The 19335-nt window shown below is 39.0% G+C and overlaps 1 protein-coding gene across 2 annotated transcripts in view; it reads left to right on the plus strand.

Moving 5' to 3' along the window:
• ctnnd2a (catenin (cadherin-associated protein), delta 2a) overlaps nt 1-19335 on the plus strand; it is a 244958-nt gene that overhangs the window by 140041 nt on the left and 85582 nt on the right. Inside the window, exon 12 of one of the 2 annotated variants that reach the window (XM_079361441.1) lies at nt 9661-10030. In XM_079361441.1, the coding sequence (XP_079217567.1) occupies nt 9661-10030 (370 nt within the window). The remainder of the gene's footprint in view (nt 1-9660; nt 10031-19335) is intronic. The other variant, XM_079361442.1, reaches the window with a different exon arrangement.

Here is a 19335-nt window from a genome sequence, read left to right on the forward strand (position 1 = left end):
CTTCGTACTTTTTTTTCCATCAGTCTTCCTCACTTTATCTTTTTTCTGCTTTCAGGCATATATTCTGTGTTCATATCAATTTTTCTAACCACTCTATCTTTTTTTTTGGTTTCTGATAAATCTTAAAGCTCATCTATCCGATCAGGGAAATCTTTTCCTTCAGAAGAATAGTTCATGTTTTGTTTGGTTGCATGGTTATATGAAGTACTTAAAAAAGTCAGTGTTTGAGCCAATGCAGAAGCCTGTCATCGTTCCCCTTTTATTGAGAAACCACTTAGGGTACCGGCATGGAAGATAGGCTGTACATCACAGACGACAGGGCCAAGTGTACCATTTGGTTATGTCACTTTGAGAAAAAAAATTGGAGAAAAAAAATGTCCAGGTAATTGTGTAGTATATTTAGAAACATTACAACCATTATTTTGCTTTGTTTTAGCAATATTTTGCATCACAGCATATCTTGTCTCTCCACCTGCAGCTTTATGATCAGATTTTTTTTATTTTTTAAGTTGAGCAGTACAGATGGATGGAAGTGCCTCATACAGTCATGACCCTGATGAAGGTTTGTTAGAGCCCGAAATGTAACAACAACCCGAAATGTTACAAAAAACAATGTAGCAAAACCCAAAATGTAATAACTGGTCGATAATGTAACAAAATGCTGAGTCCAAATTGTAGTCACTTTTTGCTCGAAATGTAGCAAGTTGTTACATTTTAGGTTTGAGTTATTACATCATGTGGCAGACAAAATATGTTTCTTCTAATAATGTAAGAACTTATTTAATGTTGGGCTCAGCATTCTGTTACATTATTGACCAGTTATCACAGTTTGGGTTTTGTTAATTTTTTTTAATAACATTTTGGGTTGTTGTTAACAGGGCCATAGGCCAAATCAGTCTTAATGCATATCAGTCTTTAATGCCTTCCATCCCACTTCTTTCTTTCACCCTCCTACGTTCTCTTCCTTTACTTCATCCTTTGCTCTTCTCCCCTTTTCCTTCTTTCCTTATTTCATGAAAGCCACCTTGGCCTGTATTAATGACTCTGACCACTGGGAATAACAGCCTCTCTGAATGGATCTGGTACTTTTTCTCTTTAATAGCCTATCATCAGACCCGCACGTAGCTCAGGTGGTGACAGTAAGAATGGGTACATTTACTGCCTGGACTATTTGTCAGGTCCATCGAGTAGGCAGGTTGAACTATTGCTGCTGATAAGAGGTGTTATGTAGTTAAACATCGCTCCCTCTGCAGTATCTTTGTGAAGACGGACACAAATTTCTTTGTAATCATGAATCACTGGGCAAAATCAAAATGTATCAAGGTTGTATTCTTACAGCTATTGAAATAGCCAAATATATAAATGATACAGAACTGTTTGGAACGTTTTGAAATGAGCATTTTTCTCACTTGACATACATTCAACAACACATATCTGTCACTACAGAAACACCGGTCTGGCCTGGTTTTATTTTGCCTCCCCTCCAGAAACTTAAATTCACAAACCTCATGCTGGATTTCCTAAAGTTTACTTTCATTAAATCATTCTGACGTGTATACAAATTGAGCTTTTTTAAGGTAAATATTCAATTAAGTATAGCATGTCTTTTGTCCCTTTTGCCTGTTTAATTGCTCTGAGAAATAAATAGGATGAAGTCTTTGCATCAAACCATTACACCAATCTGTTCTCCCCCTTTAAATCTGCTGTCTTCCCTCTGTAATGAGATCTGACATCCTAATGCGGGGGACTGTACAAAGAGAGAAAAAGAGGAGCGAGATGTGAGAGGAGGGAGAAAAAAAAACAAGTCCAAGGGAGGAATGAGGAGTGGATAAAATGGAAAAGGACTTGAGACAGTTTGCAGTTTACCTCCGCATCTTCAGACCAGAAGGCTGGAAAAGTTCACAGAATCTCTTAAAAAAGAAAAAATGACATTCCCTTGAAAAGAATGTAGAAAAAGGGAAAACCTCTTTTTTTCCCCCCAGCAAACACCCTCTGGTTTCTAAATGTGGTTTCTAACACTAATTATGGACACCTCGAATATGTGTGCTTCACCTACTAAATTCATATTGATGGCTTTTTAAATACATTTGCACAATTTTAGCTAAAGCCATGTACCACAACACATTGTATGCTTACGTGTCATACAATGAAATTACATGTTTTGATATTATGCAGTACGGCAGTAGTCCATATGAAGTTATGGATGTGATTCCTAAAAACATGTTTTACATACATATGATAAGAGAACTTTATCACTAACTTGGTATCAATTAGTGCCCTTTAAACCTCAGTTTAAACATCATCACAACAGCATGTCAGAGTCTGCTTAAACATTTCCCAACTCACTTACATCAGTCACCCTCGTCTGTTCGGGTTCAACTTTGTTGTTTGTTTTGGCTAAGAACATTTTCCAAATGTGACTTTTCCCCCAATCCTGCTGGTCTCATAATGAACTCAGTCAACTGAAGAACAATACAGTGAGAATATACAGTTTCAAAGTTTTGTTGACTCTGCTGTGAAAAAGCTGTTCACGGCTAAATGCTCAGTTTATGACCGTTGTTGTTGTTGGGAACAAACATTAAAAGGGAGTAAGGAGTCTAAGGACAGGCAGAAGGAGATAAGGATGTGTTGATGTTGTCTTGTCAGTGTTTTCTCCAAGAGATGAACCTATCGAAATATTATCCTTTTTCAATTAACAGTCAACAATCTAATGTGTAAGTATAATCCAAGTGATTCATACGATGGCTCAAACTTGTTCAGTATTTAAAGCGTTTAATTTTGCTGAAGCCTCAAAAAGCTTTAATTACCAGCTCAAAGCATCTGACTCACTCTACAGATCAGCACAAATTATTTCCCCTGCGAAAACATATGGCACTTCTTAAATGCCGAAATTTTGTCAAGTCGGTGCTATCACCCAGCAACACCTTTTCATAAAAACACACATACACAGTCACAACACCCATGACTCAACTTTTGTCTCATGCAAGCTCAGTTTACATGATTAGCATAGCTTCTGTTTTATCAGCAGTAATGAACTCAACAGTAGAAAGAAACAGTCCCTTGTTTTTGTCCTCAGAGATCTGAATTCAGGTCAAATGCAGGATTGATGGTCTGCATCAAATGAATGAGGAGCATTCATATCGGCTGTTTAAAACACATATTCATTAATTGATTCTCAATCATTGTATGCGTGTTTCCATTTGTATACCTATTGTTTTTGTCTTACATGTATAACATTTACCTGGCCTCGTAATGTTTCTAATAAGACGTTCAATCAATAAATTCCTCTGAGAAGGGTATCAATAGCACCTTTTCGCCGCATTTCTCTCTCAACTTACTATTACAAACTCACATGGACTTTTTGAGTCTTGGAGCTGATATCAAACCATCCATTTCCTACCAACATTATCAGGTTCACTGCGGAGCTTTTTCTAGCACACAGTGTGCAAGAGTGCATGCAGAAGAAAGGATTCACATTGCACATGGGCGCTAAAGAGTGTTCAATCCACCTAACCTGCATGTTTGTGTCGGCTGCCAGTGGGAAACAGAGCACCTGGAGGAGACCCATATACACACGAGGGATGCCACGCTCTGACAGTAAAGCAGCAGCTGTCAGATTTGAATCCTTGCTGTGAGGCAATCGCGCAAAGAACTGAGCCTTTATGTTTTCCGCATAAATGTGAAGCTTTGTATTGTCCCAATGAGCCACAAATAGCATCATGATGCATTATGCTGAAGAAATATTATGCTAATGTAGTGCAAGGAAACTTGTATAACCCTTATTATTAACAGGGCGATTCCAAGTTTCATAAGAGACATAAAAAAGTGTTTGGACACAACATATTTAAGAGAAACAGTGAAATACAAAATTAAAACACATCGATGTCTATAATAATTATTATAGCAATGTTCTCATAATGTTTTTTTGCAGTATTTTTTCAGATTGTTTCAAAGCGAGTTACAAGAGGCCAATTAAGCTAAAATGTTCATTAAACATTTTATTTCTCCACGCATGAATGTTCCTCGTGCTGTATGCTGTGTATGTATGGTGGACCCTTTAGTCATCTTTTTATGACTTCCACTGCTGTCCTTTCACAGCTTGAACATTCAGCAGCAGCCATTGGCCGAGAAGCCCATGCTGTGTCTAAGTGGTATGCTTGGAGAAAGACATGGCACCTCGACTCATGGAGACAAGTGTCATCCAGCTCCCACACTGTACAACACTGTATACTTGTTAGTAATGGTTCGTGTGTGTGTGTGTGTGTGTGTGTGTGTGTGTGTGTGTGTGTGTGTGTGTGTGTGTGTGTGTGTGTGTGTGTGTGTGTGTGTGTGTGTGTGTGTGTGCGTGCGTGCGTGCGCGTGCGTGTGTGTGTCTGTGTGTGTGTGTGTCTGTGTGTGACTACATGTGTGTGTTGTCCAGTGCTTCAAGCTCAAGAACATCAAGAGCTGCATGTTGGCCAGGAGGCTCTCCTAGGGATAAACTAATCCTTACGCTTCTGCACATCCTAGTGTGTGTGTGTGTGTGTGTGTGTGTTTGCCTCAACAGTTACTATAAGCAAGGTGTTCATGTTTTTGTGTGACCTTATAGGTACAAATATCTAGTTTGTGTCAATCACTTGCATATTTAGAAATCCTTGTTTGTAAGCGTGCGCTTGTCTCTGCGGTTGTGTGTTTGTGACAGCGATAGAGAGTGTACTGAGGGAGTTTTGTGTAATCGTGCTGAGCGCTGAGGCGTGTCGAGAGAAAGGACATGTCCTCAGCTCTGATCACATAGTCTACTACAACCACAATAGAGGGGGAGAGATAGTGAGACAGAAGGGTGTTAGAGAAGAAAGGGAGAGAAAAACATGAAATGGATGGGTGATGGAGAGGGGATGACAATAAAAAAAGACGGAGGCAGAGCCAGAGTGTACTAGAGCAAAGACTGAGGGCAGGGAATTAAAGGAAAGGTTTCAGAAGAGAAAGATGGATGGAGGTAGAGACAGAAATGGACACATTTAGAGGGGGAAAGGAAGAAGTAAAGGAGAGAAAAGGGCAGGGGAGTGATGGAGAAAAAGACAGTGACAAAGACAGAGTAGGATGGAAAGAAATGAAGGCAGAGATGAAAGAACAAGAAGGGAGAATGGACATGGAAAGCTCCACAGATTGGTTTGATCTCCTAGTTGTTTTTTTTTTTTTTTTTTTGCTGCTCTCCCTTACTTCTCTCTCCCTCCCCCCTCTCCTTTTTTTTCTCCTCAATCTATTGTACATTCAGCGAGAGCTTCCTCATCTCAGCAGCCCAAAGAAAAAAATTCAGCACCGCTCTAAGCTAGCCATCCCCTCAGCCGGCCGGCTAATTGCAGAGGTATCACAGTGTCAAATGACTAATAGAGTTTCCTTTCCTGTCGCTAATCTGCCAGCAGGAGCACAGCCGCGATTTGTTTACTCTAGGCAAAGCCAGGGAATACAAAGACACACCCGCCCTTTTATTTCCTCTCAAACACGATTTCATGCTGCTGGGGTGTCAGTGGGAGAGGTATTAGTGGAGGGTGCATGTGTGGCTGTTTATGTATCTTTGTGTTTTTGCAGGTACACCAAAGGAATATTCACAATTTCTGAAACGGCACAAGGCTGGTCTTTATCAAGGAAGTCCAAGCCTCAGACACGCGTTCCAATTCCCTTTTCCCTTCCTGTACTTGAGACAACCTTTTGATGTGTTTGATATTTCATTTCCCCACATCTAACCTCGATTTGAAGATTCTACCCAGAATTGTAAAAATCTTTATTTGGGGACTAGACTTTGGTCTGAGAAGTGTTCTGGTTTCTTTTCGTTAAAGTGTATATTTTAAGTAGTATTGACTAATTGTGTATTAGAAGGCTTTGGTGTAAGGGGGAAAAAGCAATGGAATCCTCCCTGAATGGACGTCCCTGCACTTACCTGGCAGAGTGTGTTTCTATACCCGGATAGAAATGTAACATTAAGTTAATCAACTTGATGCTCTGTCATGAATACTTATCAGGGTTTATGTCCCGACTTCCTATAAACCAGGAAAGATTGATCTGACCTCCAGACAACAAGCAGTCCCTTTGAGAGTTGTATTCCTTTACTCCATAGAACAGACTTGACTTGACTCCATATTTTCATTTCTTACAAAGCACAATAATGATTTTTTTATTTTATTTTACTTTTTTTTGGCAAAGCTAAAATGTGTTAGTATAGAAAATGAAAGTAGGCTTCTTTTTAGAAGTCGGGGGTGTAAGCCAGGCTTAGAGCCGTTTTCACATATACTATATAGGATCATTTTTATTTCTTTATTGTGTAACACCAAACTAGAAACCTAAAAACACAACACAGAAAATAAACTTAGAAGCAACATAGGAGGACACAGGGAAACACACTAAAGACTAAACAAGACTAGGAAACATTAAAACACACAAGGGAAACAATCAACACTAGGAAAAATAAACACAGAACACTAAGGAAAGATTGAAAACTAAAACAAGACGACATACAGAACCAAACCATGACACAGACGGGGGGACGTGAAGTAGCAGACGAAGCAACAGTCAACTACACAACGCTATAATTTGAATAGTTTATTCCAATGGAATGACAACAGAAAAAAAAAGAACAACATAATGCAGCCGTTCAGTAGTCACAGTACAGAAACGTCACTCTCCATCTTATTGGCTCAAGGTGAATTGTACTACACAACATCTGCTGCAATGTTCTCACATCAGCCCACTCTGACTGCTGAAAAAATACTTGGGGTCTGGCAGGAGAAACTCTGGGTAAAGTCAGAGCGAAAACTGTGGCCGTTTGCGTTCTCATATACAGCCCCTCCGGGTAATCTCTGGAGTTTTTCAGGAGATTTCTGTACAGTGTCTGTGAAAAGAGTTCTACAGTATAGCATCTGAGTGAGTTAAACTCAGATGTGTGCAAAATAAAAGAATGCTTCTCGAAATAATGTAATAAACCAAGAAATGGCTGTGTTAAAAAATAAAATAAAAGTAAAAAAAACTCCAAAAAGTTGAAAATCTAGTCCTGGTGCTCTATAAGGCTGGACTACAAGAACACACACACTCTGGCACACAAGTATGGAAAACAGACACCCACACAATGACTTTTGCGAGCCAATAATGGCCCCAAAGGTCAAGTCATCAGTCAGAACACACCATTACCTGGACAAATGATGAATTAAGCAGCACTCCATTTACTTAAGGTGAAGGAGAAGAAGAAAGAGAGAGAGAGAGAGAGAGAGAGAGAGAGAGAGAGAGGGAGCAGACACAAAGATTTAAGGGGGGAAGAAAGTGTAATACATAAAAAAAGTAGGGGGTAGCTGTCAGTAACACATTGTTGGGGATTTCTTTTTTCTTTATATTCCTAGCAATCCCCTCCATCTTTGCTGCTCTCTTCCACTTTCCTTTTTTCAACGTGTACCCAAGGAAATCCCTATTCTGTGGTCCCAGCAGAAGCTAGGACACTAACTTGACAGGCATTTTGTGTGTGTGTGTGTGTGTGTGTGTGTGTGTGTGTGTGTTTGCTTTTCTTTTCTCCTCCACATCCCTTTTACTCTGGGGTTTGTCCGATTTGGGTGTCAAGTTTCTCGGTGAGCACACACTGATACTGGTGGTGTAAGCCTAAAGCACTTGCTACTAATGAGATGTTCAGAAAGACAGAAAAACCACAGACAGCACTCAAAGAGCACAGAAAAGACCGAGATTTGCTTCTGATGGGAGTAACTCTGCTTCATTACCCTCCTATACCCTCTATTCTAAGGGGCTGTACTGTTGCTAACTCCTTCGCCTCTTGTTTCCTCCATCTCAGTAATTTTCTTTTCTTTTTTTTCCCCCAGACTCTCTCTCTGTTTCTTTTCACTGCTTAATTCTTTGGATCTTTGTCAAATTTGGGGCATCAGTAGAGGAGCACACACAGCCTTTAGCCTCTTGGGCTTTACGTGGCAGAGTCTGAAAGTTGAAATGTTCCCTTTCTGGCTGGCAAAGGATATTTGTTAACCTGATTTTTAGAGTTCGGAAATAAAAATATGCTAATGTGGTTACATCATCCAAAAGGTTCCCTGTGCCTCTGGTGGGCCGACTAATGGATTTTAGCACACTTGGTGGGAAGAATTTAAATAAGAACTTTAGAGAGTGATTTTTCAGGATTGGTTGTTATATGCATTATAGTTCAAATAGTTGGGACGGATCAGACGTGAGAATATGTGTGCGTGCGTGTGTGTGTGTGTGTGTGTGTGTGTATGTGTGTGTGCGTGTGTGTATGCAGCTGCATGTTTGTGCGTGTATCTCGCCACTCGAGTGGCGAGACAGATAAAAAGCAGAGAGATAAGAGGGTTGTGAAGGTCAAGTAAATGCCACCACTCAAGACAGCGCTAAAGAGCAAAGTTTGTTGGTCACATAATGATGAGCTAGTCAACCTGAGCACAGACACTTTCATTCTTATGACCTCCAATCCTTTTATCATTGAGTATGTCTGCTAGGGCTTATATGGTGTGTAAATGTGCACAAGAGTCCAACTATCCATACATTATGGGTCTGTGTTATAGCCAGAGCCTGCCACAAGGCCTTATATTGATTTCAATGCGCTGTGATTTATTACAGATCCCTGAAAGAACACGATTATAGTGTTCTTTTTGTTGTTGTTGCATGTTTGTGTTTCTGCGTGCACATACCGGTATGGTATGGTACTAATGAAATATGAGACGGATCCACCCCACATCGTCTGTCTCAGTGTTTTTACAACCTGAGAAACGATCCCCCTGAGTCTCACATTAACACCTTAATATATATCACCAATTTGCTGCTCTAACACAAATGGGGGAAAAGGTGTCAGCTGCTGTGTCTCTGCAGTCTGCTAATATCCATTTGTGAATCTCTATTCAATTTTACTTTCAATCACGTTTTTGACTTCTCTTTTTTTCTTCATGTATTTCTGTAGTCCCCTTTAGCTCACCATGCAAATATCTGATCGTGCAAAAAAAATAAATTGTCCTCGAGCTACCTGCAAATTCCCTTACCAGCAAACTTTCCATTTTTCATTGCATGGGAATGAGCTGCTAATGAGGCTTTTGAGTGACAAAGCAAACTGTTTACAATCCCTCAGAGTTGTACTTTGAGAGTGGGTTTTTACTGGACTGCTGTTCTTCACGTGGGAATAATACTTCCTTTCTATATTTTGGTCTTGTGTATTTCTGTTAATTGACGACAATCCCTGTAAAGATAGCCGAAGTGTATTAGTTTAGTAACGAGTTAACATTGTCAATAAAATGTAGACATGTTGATAAATAAGGGAAGTTAATTCTGTGATATATTTTCAGGGTCTTTTTCTTTTCTTTATGTATTCATTGAAGTATTTATTTAAATGATCTGAAAGTTTTGTCTGCTTCTTTTTTTAATATTTCCTCTTTTCTCTCTTCAAACCTTTCCTTCTGTTGAACATTGGTCTTTGTTTAATCTGGGCATGTGGCTGATATTTATCCGTCCATATGGAAACATGGTCGTCTTCTCCCGATGACCTGTTCATCTCTGTGTCTGACTTTCTACCTCCATAATTCCTTTTTTTTATTTTTTTTTTTACATCCTGTCCTGTTCCTATCCTCTTTCCTTGTGTCTTATCCTCCCTTCCGCTCCTCTCCTTCTTCTGCCCCCTCCTCTGCCCTGTAGACCTGACCCAGCGTTTACATGACCAGGTCCTAAGTTATGTCCTCTGTCCCTACTTTCCCACCATAGCTCCCTCCTCCCCTGGTGTCGACTCCGCCCCTTTGCAGCGCACAGGCAGTCATGGCACTGCCACAGGAAACTACAGCCGTGGCGGCAATAACAACTATGCTACAGTGGGACCAGGTTACACAAGCAGTGGTGGTGGAGGCGGAGACTTGTACGGCTCAGACCCCTATGTGGCGGACCCCTACCGCACCTTGCAGTACTGTCCCTCGGTGGTGGAATCGCCCTACAGCAAGTCTGGACCTGCCCTGCCACCAGAAGGCAGCCTGCAGCGTTCCCCTTCCATTGACTCCATTCAAAAAGACCCCAGGTAGGACGGAAGTGGTGCGTGTGTGTGTGTGTGTGTGCAGGTGTGTTACTCGGGACACACTGGACATCTAATGTGTAACGTTATATACCATGAGGTGATTGATGGCATTTTGAAAGCTGAGATTTAGTGAGATTGAATGATTTGATTGCAAATGCTAAACAGTCACCACATCAGACACACACAACTATAACTTATCTTTGACATTGATTTGGAGCGAATTGATGCTATAAAAATAAACGTCTTAGGAAAAAATACAGATATTTTGCAAACATCCTCAACTTTTTGCAATTTAAAATTTTAAAGGAATCTGCAACAGCGACACTTGGGAACCTCTGTTTAACATTCACATTGACAATCAAGAGCTTTATACTGTGTGCATGGTGTTACAGATATACGGATGAATACAGTCATAAAAGGCTGAATTGACTTTTTTTTCTTCCGACACTTCAAAAAAGATATCAATACACTGCGGAACATAAACATAGAACGTAATGAAAAGCTAATAAAAGACCTTGTTTCTCTTCTTTATGCAGCTTTTTAGAAGCTTTAGTTCATCTCCTTCAGTGTCATGCTGTGTTTAAAGAATCCTACTGGGCTGTGATCACTTCTATCCTCTTGTTGTCACAATTAAGCAAGGCTCTCTCTCTCCCCTCTTTATTTCTATATATTTCACAGAACTATTGATGTATAATTCCTTTAATTACAGAGTAAAAGGGCCTGAGACGTGAGTGGATCAAGTCTCAGCAGCAGCTGTCAATCACATGCGAGCGAGATAGAGAAAGTTAGCCAGAGAGAATGGGCGAGAGAGACATATAAAGATATGACAGAATAAGAGCGAGAGGATGGGAGAGAATAATGAAGAACAATGACAAAGAAAAGCAATAAAAAAGAACAGATGGCTTGTGCGCAGCCTTTTGAATGAACAATCTTAAGACTTCAGAATTATGAAGTTGATAATGAGGTTATGGCATTTTATTATTAATGTTATCGCAAGGACTAGCTTGAGACTTTATTTTGTTACACACAAACATATTGTTTTTGATGTAAACTCGATTTCCTTTTGTAAATCAAACAGAATTCTTAAAATGTGTATTTTCTTTGTTCATGTATTAGGTATGTAAAATAATCACCCCTATAATGACTCATGGAAGGACATTTGCCCTTTCGCTTTGTAAAAACCAAAAAATGTTTTAATATTCAGAGCAACTCGGGAAAGCCTTTGTGGTTTGTACTCTGCTGCAGTTAGTTGTGTGTACACACAGGAAATCTGTCTGAATCCGCAAAGAACAAGTTTGTGTTTTATTTTCTTTAGGCGAATATATACCAGCCAGTTTTTTTTTCTTTTTCAAAGGCACATAAGTCACACAGCAACAACTTCAAGAGTTGCAACAGAAGGTAGAAATAAAGTTTCTCAAAGAGACACTGTTGAGAGAAGAGGCAAAAGGTGAGCACAGGTCACCCAGATAAAGTGTACACTGCAATGTTCCACAGACATGGAGCATGTCTGACAATTGAGACAGATTAATAATAGGGCGATGAGTTATGAAAACATATAACACTGCACCTATCAGACAGCCTGGTATTTGAAGTGGCACAATGGGTTTATTGTTAAGATCGATATATGTATAGCCCATTTTTGTTCTCCACCATTAATTACATTAATTGTTACATCTATCAAGCCAAAATGCGAAATTGCAAATCTCTACTTTTTTTAATTGCATACAGTATAAGGTCAAAGTAGTCTCAGCAACTTTTTTTTTCAGTTTAATAAATCATGGATCAAAATCAAAATTATTTTGATCAGCCAACCTTCACATCCCATCCATCTGAAATGTGTTCAGACTTCTTCAACATATTCTTCATCTGGTGATGAAAACAGATTTTTAAAAATCCTACTAAAGAAAATACTCATTTGCATTTATTTAGACATGAAAGGCAATGGTTGCAGATTTTAGTATTTTTATTTTCCATAGGAAGTAAATACAGATAGACAGCTTTTTTGACTACATTTTCAGACATTCTTACTTTGTTGTCTCTAAAAAAAGAGGCTCTGCAAACCATATATAGGCTGCTATAGGAACTTAACTTAATTTACAAACACACTCAGATTTACAAACTATTATCTTTCCTGTACTTGCAAGAAAGTGTTTATTATTGGCCCATTGGAGTCATTAGCACTCGAACTTGCTATCACAAGTGCACATAAGAGATCGCTGAGCCTCCCTTAATGCTGTAAGGCTCATATAACTGCATATCCACAGAGCCAAAAAGACATCTTGTTTTTCCTCCTCTCACACCTTATTTAAGACAATAAACCTCACTGAACCACTATTAGATAAATGCAGCCATTTTGTTCAGGGATCCAATATTCAGAGAGTTGTTGCGTGTGTTCACTGCACCCTGCAGAGTTCAATAAAGCCTTATTTAATTAAAAGTTACAAAGTTTTTTTATGATCATTCGAAAAAAAATGAGACTTTACTAGCTGCAGTCTGGTGCTGTTGAAGAGCTCAGCTTATGTTGTTGTTTTTTTTGTTTGTTTTTTATTAATTTAAGCTAGCTGTAATGAGTTTTTATTTGTTATCCAAGTTCCAAATACTGCTTCCAACTAAATAGGACTTCATTGTTCTACTACAACCAGGATAAAACCATACAGGCATGTAAACGTAACAAAAATACTTACTGACTCTACATTAAAACTCCCCTTAATCACATCCAGAACATGCTTTTGTTCAAGTAACAATTTAAATTGGTTTTACAGCTTGGCACCAGCAGCGTAGTGGTTGGTTTGCATGCTCCATGTACGGAGGCTGTGGTCCTCCAAGCATGTAGGTTCAAATCTGACCCCTGACTCCCCCCCCCCCTCTCTAAAATAAAGGTGCAAAAAGCCCAAAAATAACAATTTAAAAATGTTTAGACCATGATATCTGTTCTCTGTATTTACAGACACGTTATTCTTTACTTTATATAGCAAAGTAAAGGAGTTATGTATGATGTCATTTTAAAGTGGAACGATGGACCATTTCTTAAGTAAATCTCTTGGTTTACTTCCACTGAACTGTATAAGTGGTTAAAAAATTTTTTTTGCTGCTGAGTGTAAAGATTAATAATATTTGAATCTCTTTTATTAAAAGAATAGTCATAACGATTACAAGAATAATAAATTGTATTTATATTGCATTAGTCAAAATACTAGAAACTATTCAAAAAAAGGAAAATAAAAGTGTAACTCATCAATTATGTAAACATCTCCTTTGTGCAATGAGAACATTCTTGTTGTGCTCTCTTTTTTCTTCTTCTTTGTAGTTACAGAAATCACAGTTTCAAGATTGAAAACACACAATATACTAATTTCATTCACTTTCTTTATAATGGACTTGTTTTTAAACCCTGAGTTATCGTGTCTTTAAATTCTTTAAATTGGATTTTTCTGCAGTCTGTAAGCTGCAATCTTCTTCATTGAAATGGTGCTATGTGTAACATGTCTCCTTGTCATTAGGTTAAATGGCCTCCTACTCATACCTTACTCTCTCTCTCGCAGTAATTGGATCTAGCCGAGCTAACATGAAGTGCTAAATGAGTTAGCAGCAATTAGAAACAAGGAACATAGAGTGTGTGTCTCGGGAAGAACAATATGGTTTACCCTTTTTAATGAATCAGCACATTTTCTACTCTATAGATAGACTGTGTATGTTCCTGTATTATTATGTCCAGTTAGATGTGTCTTCTGGTAACACATTAAGGGGCCATTCTTGTTGCAGAAGTAGCAGCAGAGTGAATGCAATAGAGCAGAGGTGAGGACAGCGACACAAAGAGGAAATTCAATAACTGCTAATGGATGAAAGTGTCGGGAGGAGACAAGGAAGAAAGGGAGTGAAGACGCTTGAAGGGAGGTTGCAAATAAACAGCTGAAGAGAAGGAAGAGAGGGGGAAATGCAGAGGAAATACAGAGGAAATACAGGAGGAGGGGACACTGACAGAAAGGGGGAAATGGAGGATGATAGATAGATTAAGATGGGAAGAGAAGCAGAGCATATTTTACATGACTCCTCCTTCAGTTGACTTTTAAAAACAATGTACGGTATAAGATGAAAAAGAACATTTTAGACACAATCCTACAGAACTAATGGAGTGAGTGTAATGGAAGTCAAAAAAACATTAATAAAGGAAAAAAGAAAGAACATATTTAAGAGATTGAAATAGTCTCATTTGAGTGAAGAAGCAAAGAGAGACATTTGTTTGGGGAATAAGGGAGGCATACCTTGAGGGGCTGAAGATGGAATAAGAAAGGAAGGAGGCAACAATGAAAGATATAGTTTTGGTTTGTGAGCCAAGACAGAGAAGATAGAGAGATGAACATTAGCTCAGGGATTTAGAGACCAAGATGTTAGGAGCCAGGTTACAAAGCATGGGAGGTTAGGTAGATAGTGCAATGTGAAAAAAAAAACCCCATCATGAATGAAGACTGGCAGTGAGTGTGGAGTTTTCCTATTGTGGTTAAAATACAGATCGACAGGAAAAAGGAGGGACAGAAGCAGAACGATTGTCAAATACAGGACTGGAGTATTGTTTGAACTGTGGTGGTGTGCTTGACTTACCTCCCTCAGTCAGCCTGTGACGTAGACACAGCACTTCAAGATAAGAGAAATCAAAGTTGTCTCACTTAGATCAAACATTGCTCATTTACACGTTCTCTATCTTCTGTGAGAAACTATCGATTTGTGCCAATTTCAACACCCTTATCTCTTTGCTGTTCTCGTCCTATGCATGCATAGGTACGGTTTCCTGACTAAAAACAAAAGGTCATCTTGCATTTTATCTGACACTGACTCAGTGGCAGAGGTCACAGGCATTTAAAATAAAATCTTGCTGATGGTTTTGTTTCGCTCTTGTAGTTCATTAAGGTAAATCACTATTTCAGTCCGTTTGAATCACCGGGCCTTTAAATAATCTTGTTGAAATTGTCACACATTTATCAAAAGGGTTGAAGCCAAATCACTTCCACAAAAGATGTCAAACATACGTTGTATAGGAAAAGGTTAAACGGACTGCACATTGGACCCATTATACTCTGTAGCACATACAATAGAGCTGCTGACAAAGACTTGCTATTTACAGGAGCTTGATGTGATGTGATGTGGGGTGACATGTCATTGTCACTGCTCACTATTCACTGACATTGTTAGCTGGCTCAGAGCCTAAAAACCCTTCCTCTATTTATGAAACTGTGCAATGGTCAGTGGTGACCCTGTGTATATATGAGGTGTGTGTGTGTGTAAGAAAATGGGGTGTTTGAGTATGCTCAAGGCATTCATAGACAGGGAGACAGTGACATTTTTTTTTAAAGTGTGTATTTCTATACAATATATTCAGTCTAAGGGACCATGACATCTTTTTGTATGCATATATGAGCGTGTAAAGCAAAGATAAAGAGAGAAGGAATTGTTGCAGTTATTACTCTTGTTGTCAGGTTGGCACAAGTGTCAGTGTTTATTCATGTTCAGTTGTGTATAAGAGAGTTAAAGAGCAATGTAGTCCCTTTTTTTATCCATTGTCTGTTTGTGTAGGTGCAATTGCTCTGTCTTGAAAACATGGTTTATGTATGACTCCCCAGCAGGATACCTGCTTTAAATGGAAATTGAGTCCCTTGCAGCATGTGTACATGTGTGGTAGGTTTTGACCATAGGCTGATATACAGACAGGGGATCTGCTACTCACTGTAGTGGATACAATACTCCCTCAACAGTATCCAGTTTAGCACAAGATGCCCCATTTGTATTGTGTACTTAGTTAGAGTACTTCTCTCCATTTTCATTTCTCGCTTATATTAACAAGAATTTATTAGAATGTGTTCTTTACATGGTCATCGTCACTCAACTTACAAGTTTTTCCCTAAATCTTATTAAGAGTAGCCAAATTAACAGAGAAAAGGTACATATTATTGTGTGTGTGTGTGTGTGTGCGAGTCCGAAGGGATACAAAGATTCATGGAGATGAAATGTTGGTGCTCTACAAAATATATATATATATATATATATATTACAATAGTATAACACATGAAGAGAACCATGAAAACACACCTTTCATTAAACAGAAACACAAGATAGCGTTGAGTTCAACGCTTCAGCACCATGGACAGAGGAACAAAAATGCACTGGGTGTTCAGATTTCAGCACCATGGACAGAGATACAAAAAGAAAACATTGAGGGTGCATTCAAATTGTCCCGCTTATCTCCTTTCCCTATCCACTTTATCTTTACCCTGTGGAAAACTTCACGGGGTTAAGAGAAAGGTGTTTGGAGAAATCATAACGGAATTAGGTAAAGGTGGTCACATTGTTTTGACAGTCAGACTACATTTCCACTCGGCGACCTAATAATGTGAGGGTGGCGGAGGTTAGTATTGTGGGTCTGCTGTGGTGAAACTACAATACTACTAAAAGTTCATCTAAAAATCTTTCCCCTGTGCCTTCTTACTGGTGAAATAGTCCTTATTGCCAAAAGATTGGGTTTAAGATTGTTCAAGGTTTTTTTTTTCTATTTATTATCGATGAGTTAATGACTTGTCAATATTACAATTTCACGTTTGAATCAATATCAAATAATGGCAAAGCATCTCTCCTACAAATTATACAAGAATGTATAAAAGGCATGTTCACCTTCTTCACACACAAAGTCAAAATAAAAGAATAAAATCAATACAAAGAGAGTAAGAAATTATAGGTCAAATCAATATTAAAACCAAATGCAGATTGGCTCCACGTTTCTCCTCCAACATACTGTTTGTTATCGTGAACAGTCGCTTTAATTATTGCCACGGCTCTTATTATGGACGCCACTTAAAAGCGTTCAGGTCATTTCACTCAATTAGGAACCTTCCTAAGCAAAAAAAGACAATTCGAACACACCCTGAGCGTTCAGATTTCAGCACCATGGACAGAGACATAGCAAATACACTGAACATTCAGATTTCAGCACCATGGACAGAGACATAGCAAATACTCTGGACATTCATATTTCAGCACCATGGACAGAAATACAGCAAATACAATGGATTTTTAGGGTTTCAGCACAATGATCAGAGAATGGACAGAGACATATGTATTCACTAAATTTAAATGTTTCAGCCCCACATACAAAAACTCAATAAAACCCAGTGGGGTTTAAAGATTTCAGCGTACAAAAGCACTTTTGGTTTAGACATACAGCATTGACAGATTCTGTCCAGCTGTTATTATAATACAACTTCTGCTCTTTGCATCATCATAGAAACTACAAACTGAACATTTTCACTTTCATTTATTCTGAATCATGGTGGCAACCATTTTGCAAGCATACTTACAAATAACCTAAGGTAATTCACAAGTCTATAACAAAGAATGCAGGTTCCAATAAAGATAACTAAAATTCTCAAAGATAGCTGGTGCAATTCATTCAGGAACCTTTCAAGCAACATGTTTGTTTCTGTAAAAACCCCTTCTAATTCTAAAACAGTAACAGATCATACAGTTATTTGAGGGTTAAATGTGTGTGTTCGAAGAGGAACTACAATTAACAGCTGCTTGATAAAAGGAAGAGAGAGGGGACAGTAATTTAGAAGGTCAGTCTGTCTTTTTTGTCCTTTGTTATTAATCTGTGTTCTACACAACACAAAGGCAAGGGAAAGGTGGTAAAAAAAAGAAAAGAAATGGTATTGACTGAAAGATAAAAGAATGGTTTAGTAACAGGGTGACTCAGGGAGAGAGGCCAAGGGAGAGAAAACAGTAAGGGTGTGAAAGGCAGTCACAGGGTGAGGGAGGGATTTAAAGAAAGAGAAAACAGGAAGGGAAAGATACAGATAGAGGAGAGAGGACACACTCTATTGGCTCTCAGCACGGCCCAGGGGTAATTTCCTCTCCACATGAGAAATGCATGCTGGGATATGGAATTACCTCCAAGGGAGGGTAATGATGCATTGCCAGAACCTTGGCCCTGAGGCACAGCTGTGTGTGTGTGTGTGTGTGTGTGTGTGTGTGTGTGTGTGTGTGTGTGCGTGTGCGTGTGCGTGTGCGCGTGCGCGTGTGTGTGTGCGCGCGTGTGCGTGTGTGTGTGTGTGTGCGTGTGTGTGTGTGTGTGTGTGTGCACGTGCATCTGTGCCCTGGCCATCATCCCTGCCTGTTCTGGGTAAATTGCCCATTGTAGTTATTTTCCGTTTCTGAGGTGGTCTTATCTGTTTGTGAACCTGTGTGTGTGTATGCGTGACCTTGCGATGATAACTATTCTGCGTGCCTGCCTTCTTCTCTGCTGCGATGAGCTTCCTCTTAAATCTGAGGCGGAAGGATAGACCAAAGGCAGACATCTAGACTGATAAAAGTGAATGAAATTGGCTTAGGGGAACCACTCAGACATTTAAACACACATTAACATTTAAGCATTTAGAGGAATTGAAACAAAAAGACAAACACATCAGGTTTGCTTAATACAAGTAATGACTCATGTTAACATTAAGATTATGTTTGCATTTAATAAGCGAACAGAACATAACACATTGACATTCTTGCTGTGTTCACTATTTCAGTGTATGAAGGACATTTGCTTGTTGTATGTGTGACTTTGTGTGCACAGTCTATGAGGCACACTCGCTAATTCATCTGCCACGTTCTTTTAATCAAATCTTTGCATTATGTATATATTTTTATGGAACTTACTGCCACTAATGTGTCTGTGATTAACATCCATCAAAGCTTTCGCACACGTTTACTGGAACAGCCCCGCACATGAACCTGCTCAGCACTATAAACTAATCTATAGGGTAGCGGAAAAAGGTTACAGTATGCATTTTATTTAGCTGCTTCATACTCAACAGAAGGAGCTGCTTTCTGTCGCTCCTCCTCCTCCTCCCACCACCACCACCTCTCTGCTGCTCTGTCTCCTGACACTGGCGACATTTGGGGGGGATTATGGGAAAATGTCACACCAGCAGAATTACTGTATATCCTCCCTTCTTCCAATGTCGCACTTCACTTCACCTCTCCTCTCCTCTAGCACAACACTGCATTCATAAACCCTATCTAAAGATGTGCAGTAATTGTACACTGGCAGAAAAACAAACTATCAGTTTAAGCTCTTAACTCAATATGTATTTCATGAATCTTTAAATATTGAATTACATTTTTACTGACACGTTAGTGGTCTTAATATTTGAATATACTTTACAGAGGTATTGTTTAAAACATTTGAGGCAGAATCCAAAATTGTTTTTGTTTCATTTGAATACCGTCTGTAAGAAACCAGTTCTCATCAAATATGTTTCTCAAAGCTTTATCTG

Source organism: Symphodus melops, assembly GCF_947650265.1.
Source record: "Symphodus melops genome assembly, chromosome: 14".
Lineage (NCBI taxonomy): Eukaryota > Metazoa > Chordata > Actinopteri > Labriformes > Labridae > Symphodus > Symphodus melops.